Consider the following 11,587-nt stretch of genomic DNA (forward strand, 5'->3'; position numbering starts at 1 on the left):
CCACCGCTCTCGTGCATTGGCTGAGGCACCTGACGTCATCGCTGCGCGACGACGCCGTCTTCCCGCTTCTCAACTCTGACGACAGAGCGGCGCCGACCTCCGGGTCTGAGAAGAGCGGGAGGAGGTGGCGGCCTCGGGAAGATGTAAGTTGGGGGAGGAATCCGGCCGCATCCGTACTTCGGGGACCGCCTGCCGGGCTTGGTGGGGCGCATCGCGGAGCCGGTTGCGTCCCGCAGCCCCGCGGTGTGGTAGAGGTCTGCCGGCGACGCGCACAGCCCGAAGAGAAAGAGGGGTTCAGGTCGGGCGGAGTGGGAGGCGTCAAGGCCGCGGCCCGGAAGTGGTCGCCGCGGTCGCAGACGGAAGGGCGATCCCGCACCGTTAGCTCGGCGGCGGCCGGCTTAGCTTGCGGGGCTCCCGGCAGCTGCGAGCGCCGCCTCTTCTCTTGTTTTCTCGTCTAGCTGGAGACCTCGGCTCGCCACGCCGGGCCCTGCCTGAGTTGTGAGTGGAGAAAGAGGGTGGGAGGCGAGGTCGATATAGTGGCCGGAGCGGACGGTGCCGATGGTGAACCGGCCTACAAGGTTGGCTTTCCTTTAGATCTCTTCCCACGAGTGTTTATCGAACTCTGTGTGCAGTCCTCAGCTCCGGGCCTCGAGGATCCGGCCCCCAGGGTGGACTGAGCACGGTTACCGAGCTGGAAGGGGGAATATTGAGAGGTTACGGTTGATGGTAGAGACGTGGAGTAGGCGTCCTTTCTGTACCTTGTGCTTCTTCGTAGGCACCGCGTCTCAAATGTGCTTTTATATGTCGAGAGTGCTTTGAAGGTTGCCGAAACGGCCTCTGCTCTAGATGTAACTAATTGTTTTCTCCTCTCTCTGGCTGTCGGACGCACGCCTTTCCGGAAGACGGGGAGGTGACCAAGGTCCTGGGCTGGTGCCTGCACTTGGGAGAACAGAGAACCTCACCTTTGCTTTCTAGCACTCGACCACAGCCAGCAAAGTGTTTGCTCACCCTATGGTTACAATTTGTAGACTGCTTAAAAAATACCAGGTTCTGCTTGTTTCATAAAAGCACTTTCTCATAGTTGGGCTGGGGGTGCCCAAGTGGAATCTGTTCTTTGCCACTGGTACCAACCCAAACTGAAATGTTAAAGCACATACCAGAATTAAATAACTTAGTATGGGAAAACACAAATATTTAGTATTTTTATACTGGTTATGCTATAAAGGTAATTTTTGTTATCTTATTCAAAAACTAATTTTGGGACCCCCACACTGCCTTTAATGCCAGCACTCGGGTGTCATGTCTCTTGAATTTGAGGGCTGCATAATGAGACCTTGTCTCAAGAAAGAAAAACCTATTAACTTTGGACTGTCCGTCAGTAGAGTCCTAGTTGAGTGGATCAGGCTCTGAGGTTTTTTGGTTTGTCCTTTTTGTTTTGGAAACAATGTGTCCAAACATTGTAGACCAGGCTGGCCTCAAGAGATCCTCCTGCCTCTGCCTCCCATGTGCTGGGTTTAAAGGCGTGCTCCACTATTCCCCAGACCATTTGTTTCTGAAGCAGCGACTCTCAATGTAGACCAGGGTAGCCTCCACAGAAATCCACCTGCCTCTGCCTCCCAAGTGCTGGGGTTAAAGGTGTGTACCACAATTGCCCAGCCCTTACAAGAAAAATTTTACGGTAGTTTTGATGTGGCTGCAAGGAAATTCGAGGTTGTGTTCATGGCTCACATTCTTACTGGGCAGTCCTGCTCTGTGTGATCTCTCCCAAAATTAATCTTAAGGTGAGCTGTTACGGACTTGATTAAGCATTCAGAAGTCAGGTGTATTGAGGTAAGAGCAGGTGTGGGTGTAGTTTCCAGACGTGAAGAAAGCCCTTTGACTGTCACTTATCGCTGAACTTGAAGTTTTAGTTGGGTGCCTTGTCGGATTTACAGGCAGCCGAGGTCGGGAGAGATGAAGCTCTAGTTCATGGCTCAGTTGATGGGATGCTTTTGCCTACCATGCATGAGGTCCTGGTTTCAGTCTCCAGCCCCACATAGAAAGCCTATAATCCCAGGTGGAGGCAAGAGAATCAACAATCAAACTTTCCTGCATAGGACATTTGAAGCCAGCCTCGGCTAGATTATAAAATACGCCTTTAATCCCTGCACTCCGTAGGCCGAGGCCAACCTGGTCTACATAGGCAGTTCCAGGACAGCTAAGGCTACGTAATAGAGAGTCCTGTCTCTAAACAAAAAATTTATAAAACTAACAGTGAGTACCAGCAAGGTGTAGTGGCACGCGCCTTTAATTCCAGAACTCGGGAGGCGGAAGCAGGAAGAGTTCCAGGCAAGCCTGGTCTATAGTTCCAGGGCAGCCAGAGCTATGTAATAGACAGATCCTGTCTCAGTAAAGAACATGGGTAAGAATGAGTGCCATGGCCGAGATGACATTAGGGAAGCACAGAGTCAAATGCAGGCACGCTTGGGTACTCCAGACCATGGGTTGCTGTCTTCCCTGGGGGGTGTCTGTAGCATGTTTTATAGCCCTGGAAAGGAGCTGTTCCATTCATCTGTCCAGAAGCAAAGGCTCTTCTCTTTTGGGTTAGAATATTTACTCAGCAGCATTTAGAAGTGCCGTCTATGAAATCAAAACCCAATGGTCTTATTCTTTCTCTCTTGGTTACAGTTGAAGAAAGGAGGCCTTTGCTTGTATTTTGCTCCCTAAGAAGAGAGCACAGGAAGCAGTTTCTAAATTCAGTTTTTGTTAGTGTTATTTAGCATATTGCTAAACCTTTAAACAACCTGTAAGATCTCACCCCATTCCAAGTTTCAAGGTGCAGAAAGAATTCAGTATTTGTGCCTGCCTAACTGCTGCCTAGATCCATCAGGTCACATTTCCCCACATTTGCTTTATATTTACCCGCCTGACAGTCTTACGGGGATCTTTGTGTAGCTCCCCTGGCTGTCCTAGAACTAGCCCTGTAGAGCATGCTGGCCTTGATCTCTTCACCTTCTTTGTCTCCCAAGTGCTGACATTAAATATGTGTGTCACCACAGCCTGGCTTTATGTTCTTCTGTTTTGTCCATTTGTGTTGAATATTTAATGTTTTGGTGTTTGTCATCCTCAAAATGACCTAATCATCACTCCAGTCTATCCACAAAGGAAATTACAGCAAGAAGACAAATCTGAGCATGGCAGTTGATCTACCAATTGGGGTTTTCTCCTCTAAAGCCGTTGTGGTATCTAGTACTTTTTGAAAGCCAGCAAACTTAGCAGTGAACTCTAGAGTTGTGCATGCTCTGAAATAACGTTGATAGGTACAATTACCACCCCGTTTCTTTAATGAAAACAATGAGGAATCTTAATATTCCTCCTATGTGTTGGGCATGTAATAAATTTTGTAAATTTTTTCCTATTTAAAAAAAAACTAAGGTGGCCGTTCCATTTGTGCCTCTTATGGGAGTAGGAAAAAAAAAAAAAAAAACATGAGGAAGTAAGGGCTGTCCTCTGAGTGTCCAGGCTGTGTGGACACTTGCTGTTTGCTGTGTTCCCTTGCTCTTTTCTTGTGTGCTCAACTTTTTGTTGCAAAGTAGATTTGTTGCCTTGTCAATTCGTTTACTCTATTTAAATCCTTTTATCTTGTTACTAGGCTGCTCTTTGGCGTAAATTGCAATCGATTAGGGATCGTTTCTCAGACTCGAGTTAGAAGTGAGAGTTCAGATAAGTGAGGCCGACATTGCTGCTTTGAACACCTCAGAAGGGGAGAATGGATTTATCAGGAGTGAAAAAGAAGAGCTTGCTAGGAGTCAAAGAAAATAATAAAAAGTCCAGCACTAGGTAATCCTTCTGTAAGATTTTTCTAGTGCTATTTTGGGGGTGCTTGCTGTTTTAGGGACCCTCAGAGAGGGGAAATTTTGAGTTCTACAGTGAGTGTCCTAACCCACAGATGGTTTTTCTCTGTGATCACCTGGGATCTTAGTATTCCCTCTGGACCCCACTGCTGGGTTGTACTATTCCAGGGCTTGATCAAGGGAGCTTGCAACCTCACATTCTTCCTCACCATGCAGGGCTCCTTCTCCTACCAAGCGCAAGGACCGCTCTGACGAGAAGTCCAAGGATCGCTCTAAAGATAAAGGGGCCACTAAAGAGTCGAGTGAGAAGGATCGTGGCAGGGATAAGACTCGGAAGAGACGCAGTGCTTCAAGTGGAAGCAGCAGCACCAGGTGGGGCAGAGGGGCCACTGCTGCAGCCCTGTCTTCCTTCACGGTGAAGCCCACCAAGACGACCTTTTCTTTTTAGGAGGGTGACACGTTTGTGTGTTAGGGAAGTCAGAGATCAGCCTTGGGTGTTAAATTCCTTCCTGTGCTCCTACCAACAAACCAATGTCAATGTCCACTGACACTCCAGGGAACTGTTGCGTTTGTTAGGGTTACTAGTGCCGTGGGTGCGGGCTTACTATCAGGTAGGGGTGATGACTCCCCTGTGGTTGTGTAGATGGAGTTCCCACCCTTCATAATCCCCTACTTAAAGCATCTGCGAGGCCATGCGCAATTAGGGCAGAATTGCATCCTACAGCTGGTTGGAAGTGCTGGCTGAATACTCCCTGAGGATCCCTTCACCTCCCTGTCTCTTCCTTCCAAGAGACCAGCCCAGCTGTGATGACCTTTGGCGTGCAGGCCCAGCTGCACTGAGAATGACAGCAGTTTGGCTGGGAGGGTAGTACTGTATAACGTGTTACACAAGAGCTTCCCACTTTGTTTTGACTGGATTTCATTAGGGCCTAAGACTTGCCAATTAAATTGAGGCCGAGGGAAGGGTACCTTTTCTTAACTACTTTAAAAGCAACCAGACCTAGGGTTGTTGACAAGACCCTAAGTTATGGCATGCTGATTTTGAGTTTCATCTCATATATGATATATGGTCTTTATATGTAATGTATGTTGCATATGGATATGAACTCTTTTTTTTTTTTTTTTTTTTTTTTTTTTATTTTTTTAGTTTTTCTCGAGACAGGGTTTCTCTGTGGTTTTGGAGCCTGTCCTGGAACTAGCTCTTGTAGACCAGGCTGGTCTCGAACTCACAGAGATCCGCCTGCCTCTGCCTCCCGAGTGCTGGGATTAAAGGCGTGTGCCACCACCGCCCGGCCGGATATGAACTCTTTTATGATACTAAGAAATGTGATGTTTAGATGTCATGAACTGTTTCTCTCGCAAGTATTAGTCATTCTTTAATTCTGAATTGAGATTGGATGGCTTCAGTCTAGAGCCTTTTTTTTTTTAAGTATATGAGTTTTGCCTCCATGTATGCATGCATACCATGTGTGTGCCTACTTCCCACAGAAGCCAGAAAAGGGCATTGGGTCCTCTGAAACTATCACAAGGCAATTGTGAGCTGCCATGTGAATGCTGGAAACCAAACCTAGGTCCTCTGGAAGTGTTTTTAGTTGCTGAGCTGTTTTTTCAGCCCCTCGAGCTCAGGTTTTGGTGGTTGAAAGCCTGCCTGAGTATCTACAGCCCTGTTGCAAGCTGAGGTGGTGACCTGACCTTGGCTAGACTCCTGCCTTTTCCCCATTGGTGAAGGTCAGGGTTCTGTGCGGGCGACAACAGCCTGTCTCCTCTCTGGACCTGTCGGGTGTCCTTGCTGACGACTGAAAGAACCAGGAGGTCCATTCCTGCTGGGCAGTCTTTGTGCGGAAACCTGACTCTTGCTCATTGTTGACTCTCTGATGCCCCACGTTTTCCTCAGGTCTCGATCCAGCTCGACTTCCAGCTCAGGCTCCAGCACCAGCACAGGTTCAAGCAGTGGCTCCAGCTCCTCCTCTGCGTCCAGCCGCTCTGGGAGCTCCAGCTCATCCCGGAGCTCCAGCTCTAGCAGCTCCTCCGGCTCCCCCAGCCCTTCCCGGCGCAGACATGACAACAGGCGGCGCTCCCGCTCCAAGTGAGTGCACGGTGGCTAGCCTGCTCGTTGCCATGGCTATAAATAAGAAAAGTAGATCAGGAACTGACGAGATGCCTCAGCAATAAAGGGTTTTGCTGCCAAGCTTATGACAATCTGAGTTGAATCTCCAGGATTCACGTGGTGGGTGTGTGGTCACTCACTCCCACAAGTTGCCATCTGACTTCCACATATGTATGCACTATAGCACAAAAGTACATTTATTTGTTTGTTTTTTATGCACAATGGTGTTTTGCCCACTTGCATGTCTATGTGAGGGTGTGGGATCCCCTGGAACAGGAGTTACAGACAGTTGTGAGCTGCCGTGTGGGTGCTGGGAATAGAACAATTGAACCCAAGTCCTCTGGAAGAGCAGCCAGCACTCTTAACTGCTGAGCCATCTCTCCAGCCCATGATTGATTGATTCATTGATTGATTGATTTAAAGTATGTCATGGGAAAGTGGTGGTGCATGCCTTAATCCCAGCTCTCAGGGTGGTCTACAAGTTATCCTCTAACCTCCACACGTGTTGCCCTGGCTCTTGCCCACACAGAATAAAAGAGTTGGGGGTGGGGGTGTCTTAATTTGAAGAGTTTCTAAATCAAGGATAACATCTTAGTTGGTGTTTCTTTGCTGTGAAAAGACACGTGACCAAGGCAGCTTTTATAAAGGAAAGTGTTTAATTGGAGCTGGCTTACAGTTTCAGAGGTTTAGTTCATTATCCTCATGTGGTGGGGAGTATGGTGGCATGCAGGCAGACATGGTGACAGTTCTACATGGATGCGAAGGCAGCAGAAGAGATAGATACCGAGCCTGGCTTGGGTCCTTGAAACCTCTAGGCTCACCTCCAGGACTCCAACAAGACCATACCTCCAAATCCTTTCAAATAGTGCTGTTCCCTAATGACTAAGCATTCAAATAAATGAGCCTATGGGGCCATTCTCATTCAGACCACCATAGGTAATAATATAAGTGAATTGGAAAGAATTCTTGGCTGTTCAAGCTAAGTAGAAACATTAACACCATTGCTGAGGCAGGCTTTCACTAGGCAGTGTAGGTTGGCTTTGAACTTGTAGTATTCCTGCCATGACCTCCTGGGTGCTGGGGTTTTAGGCAGATACCACCACACCCAGTTGATATTTTTCTTCCTTTTTCCATGTTGGGGACCAAATCTGAGATGTTGCCCTGAACTCTATCCTCAAACTGGTTGGTGGAAACTGAATTTCTGGGTGTTTTGTATTTTCAGATCCAAACCACCTAAAAGAGATGAGAAAGAGAGGAAAAGGCGGAGCCCTTCACCTAAGCCCACCAAAGTGCACATTGGGAGGCTCACCAGGAATGTGACCAAGGTACGGGTCACTAATCCATGAAGGCTGGGCAAGCTGGATCTGCAGCAGGTGCACCTAGAATGTGATCCATGACTTGACTAGAACACTGCTTAATCCTTTTTATTGGACTTAATTTATTATTTATATCCAGGAGACTTGTACCCCAGTGACACATCTTGTCATGTGGCAGAATGTTTTCACACTAGTGGGAATTTACTCAGCATTTAGTGCATTCCCTTTGACCGTCAAGTAATAGATAGGTAAACAAGGATGTGGCCTTTCTCTCTATAGGATCATATCATGGAAATATTTTCTACTTATGGGAAAATTAAAATGATTGACATGCCTGTAGAAAGGATGCATCCTCATCTATCCAAAGGCTACGCATATGTAGAGTTTGAGAATCCAGATGAAGCGGAGAAGGCACTGAAACACATGGATGGAGGTGAGTGACCCTGTGGCCACCCTCAGCCCTGTCACCTCTGTCCTCACAGAGACCAGTTGTTTGTGGGACCATTTGGAGTTCTTTTAAGTCTCAGTGGAGCCCTATTGTGTAATCTCTTATTTTGGCTTTTGAGGGGCTCACCACCCAGCTCCCAAATAAATCACACACGGAGGCCTTAGCTTGGCTTGTTTCTTGCCAGCTTTTTTTTTTTTAATATACATTTTTTTAAAAGATTTATTTATGATGTATATAGTGTTCTATCTGCGTGTATGCCTACATGCCAGAAGAGAGTGCTGGATCTCATTACTGCAGAGACTGAGAGCTAGCAGCTCACAATACCATCTGAGCCATTAACCTGTGTTGGGGAACCTTAGAGTCCTCAGATGCCTATTAAGCTTTACAAATATCTAAAAGTTTTAATTGGAGTTTTGTTGTTGCCTTTCTGTATGGGTTTTCTTTGATACTTAGCCACTTTAATTCCCTCAAGTGTTTCAAGAGTTGAGCATAAACTACCTGTGTTGTTCATATCAGCTCAGGTTCTATGAGTGACACCTTCACTTTCAAAGTGCTTGTCATCTGGTATTGCCAGAGTGCCTTTTTGCTGATCAGTTAAAAATCCAGGGAAATAACCGTTGAATGGTGGTGCACACCTTTAATCCCAGCATTCAGGAGGCAGAGGCAGGTGGATGTCCTGTGAGTTCAAGGCCAGAGTGGTCTATAAGAGCTAGTTCCAGGACAGGCTCCAGAGCTACAGAGAAACCCTGTCTCCAAAAACACGGGAGTGAAGGATGGGGGAGATTCAGGGAACTAGAGTGGCCTTTGCTGGCAGTTGGCTACTTGATGTCTTATCTGTTGTTCAGTTAATGCAGTGGCATTCTTCATTGGCGCTAGTTAGACTGGGTTTTGTGATGAGGGTGCCTGAATTAGTCTCTGGGTATTGCAGGCAAGAGCCTTTGTCCACACTGAGGCTAGGTTTGGGTTCTAGGGACCCTAGATGTGAAAAGTCTGTCGCTGTTAGGTGTCCCTAAGTTTGCACCTCAGTGCTCTTTGCCTTTCTCTCTCCGGAACCCTTTAAGTTCCTGAGGTTTGTGTCCAACAGTGCGTCCTCCCTGCTTTTGAAATCATCCCTAAATTTTCTCTTGTCTTTCCTTTTATTTGGAAATTAGTTTATGTAGATAGCTGTAGAACTCTTCAAACAAGTGTCCTTTTTTTTTTCTTTTTTCTTTTTTTCTTTCCCCAGCCTGAGCTTCCCACTGTCCTTAAAAAAGGAAGTTCAGGGCCAGGTGTGCCTTTAATCCCAGCAACTGGGAGGCAGAAGCAAGTGGATTTGTGAGTTTGAGGTTGGTCTGGTCTACCTAGTGAGTTCCAGGACAGCCAGGGCTATGTAGTAAAACCCTGGGAAAAAAGCTCAGCTACTGATGGCACCTTCTTGTCCCTGCCAAGAGCCTCATCCTGCCCTTAAGTCCCGAGCTATCTTGTAACTTGTTCCATAGCTGGTGGTTCTGTGTCTTCTACCTAACAGGTTTCAACACGTTTTCAGAATTGTGTGTTGTAGGGCTGGAGAGATGGCTCAGTGGTTAAGAGCACTGACTGTTCTTCCAGAGGTCCTGAGTTCAATTCCCAGCAACCACATGGTGGCTCACAGCCATTTATAATGAGACCTGGCGCCCCCTTCTGGCTTGCGGTCACACATGGAAGGAATGCTGTACACATAATAAATAAATAAATATTTAAAAAATAAAAAGAATTGTGTGTTGTAGTAGGACAGGCCAAGCAGTGTCTTTATTGATTAACCAATGACCTTCTTCCATCAGTGTGTGGATTGTCTGTCTTCAGGGAAGTTGTTCCGGTGCCTCAGTTAGTGTCTTAAATCTCATCCCTGTGTTAGCTTTTCCTGGTGTTCCTTGTGTTATTTTATGATTATTTACCTTGGTATACTGAGCACCTAGATTGGTGCTTGCCTGGGGAAGGTAGGGTTTTATTTTGTATTTGAGACAGGGTCTACCTATGTACCCCCGTCTGGTCTTACCAGGACCTTTCTGTGTAGACGAGGCTGGCTACAAATTCTCAGAGATCTACCTGTTCTGTCTCTGCTTCTCCAATGCTGGGGTTAATTTTGATATTTTTGTTTGATTTGACTTTGAGGCAGTATATATATATATATATATCACTATGTTGCTGAGGTTAACTAAGTGTTACCTCCACCTTCTGAGTGCTGAGATTCCAGGCATGTGGGACCACCACACCATCACAGGTATGAGTATGGTAAGTACTTAATATTAGCGATCTTATGATTTTGTCCCTTTTTTCTACAGGACAAATTGATGGCCAAGAAATCACTGCTACTGCCGTGTTGGCACCCTGGCCTCGGCCACCCCCACGGCGATTCAGCCCACCCAGGAGAATGCTTCCACCGCCTCCCATGTGGCGCAGGTCACCCCCACGGATGAGGAGGAGGTGAATTAATTGGAATTGCCCTTGACCCATCTGGCTTCTTTATGTGATTTAGAAACCCAATAAATTGCTGTGGCAACTCTGGGCTCCTTCATTGTTGCCCATTTGGGGTTGAATACAGAAAGAAGGTCAGCATGTTGCCGTTGGGTACTGGTCAGAGAAAGGACAGTCAAAATATGTGTATTGACAGGCACAGATGAGGCCCTTCCAAGGAACCACCTCTAGAGTCTAAGCTAGCATGGGTCCCTTGAAACCAGTGCAAGCTCTCCGCTGGGTGAGCGGCCTGCTTGGCATGGTGCACATGCCTTTCTTTAATCCCAGCACTGGGGAGGTAGAGGCAGGTGGATCTCTGAGTTCTAGGACAGCCTGGTCTACACAGTGAAACCCTGACTGGAAAAACCAAAAAGAAAAAAGATTACAGGAGGGGTTAAGAGAGGAGCTTTGGGGTCAGACAGCAGAAGCCACACTTTATAGGGTTGTAAAATTAGAGTTATCTTAGAAAAGGCCAGTTTGCCCCCACAGCTGTGCTTCTTGGGGCTTTTTGCTTTTGACTGACCACTTCTCTCTTCCTGCAGGTCCCGCTCTCCAAGGCGCAGGTCTCCTGTGCGTAGGAGGTCTCGATCTCCTGGCCGCCGCCGCCATAGGAGCCGCTCCAGCTCCAACTCCTCCCGATAAGCAGGGACGTTGATTCGTACCTCTGTAACTTATGTTCCCCCAACTCAGTTTTGTCCTTTCTTTAGCCAATGAGGATCTGTAGGGAAGGATCCCATAACGGGGTGGGCTTTGAAGACAGCAGTTGAGATATTTCCTCTGCAGGAGGATTCTGGCTGCAGAGGTACTGTTGATTCAGGACTGTGCCCATAAAAGTGCCCTGTAGTTTTCTGGCTAGAAAGTTCACCCTTCCCGTTCTTGAGAGTCTGGTTTATAGCAGAGCCAGCTGGGATGAGCAAGCCTCCATATTGCAACACACGGTTTTCCACAGATGACCTAGGACCTAGGCAGCCAGGTCGCGCTCCTGCTGTTGCTGTGCCACATCTGCGGAAAGGGGACCAAGCTGCTGTGCTGTTAGACCTGACCATGTCCCCTTTGGAGTCCTCATCAACTTCTAGGGTTAAACACCTTTATCTTTCCCTACCCCCAGGTCTCTGTTATTCTCTGAATTGGTGAGCCAGTTCTACAGGGTCCTCATGGAACCTGCCACCACACTCATTGTCACCTGCCATTCACAGGGATGTTGCAGGTTAACCGTGGCAGTGTATTCATTGCCTGTTTTTGCTTTTATTGTACAGTCAGTACTATAAATTTTGTTTTGAGTTTTATGACTTTGTAGTATTTTAGATAAAGTCATTTGTACTTGTGTAGAGTGAGAGGACTGTTGAATAAACCTCGGACTAGATGCAAACTGAGTGCTGGTGTTGCTGCCTCCTTAGTCCAGAACAGTCAA

At 47.2% G+C, this 11,587-nt stretch overlaps 1 protein-coding gene across 5 annotated transcripts; it reads left to right on the forward strand.

Moving 5' to 3' along the window:
- Rnps1 (RNA binding protein with serine rich domain 1) lies at window positions 1–11,549 on the forward strand. 5 transcript variants are annotated; one of them, XM_057776303.1, is made up of 9 exons: window positions 125–143; window positions 459–578; window positions 3,632–3,819; window positions 4,050–4,205; window positions 5,728–5,919; window positions 7,163–7,265; window positions 7,536–7,689; window positions 10,005–10,146; window positions 10,719–11,549. In XM_057776303.1, exons 3-9 carry the CDS (start codon window positions 3,749–3,751, stop codon window positions 10,816–10,818), a joined length of 918 nt encoding a protein of 305 aa, XP_057632286.1. In that variant the 5' UTR covers window positions 125–143; window positions 459–578; window positions 3,632–3,748; the 3' UTR covers window positions 10,819–11,549. The 5 variants fall into 5 exon arrangements, with proteins under 5 accessions (XP_057632285.1, XP_057632289.1, XP_057632288.1 ...); XM_057776302.1 differs by lacking the exon at window positions 459–578 and having other exon boundaries at window positions 1–143; XM_057776305.1 differs by lacking the exon at window positions 3,632–3,819 and having other exon boundaries at window positions 72–143.
- Window positions 11,550–11,587: the final 38 nt, after the last annotated feature.

The sequence above is a fragment of the Chionomys nivalis genome, chromosome 7, assembly GCF_950005125.1.
Source record: "Chionomys nivalis chromosome 7, mChiNiv1.1, whole genome shotgun sequence".
In the NCBI taxonomy this organism is placed as follows: domain Eukaryota; kingdom Metazoa; phylum Chordata; class Mammalia; order Rodentia; family Cricetidae; genus Chionomys; species Chionomys nivalis.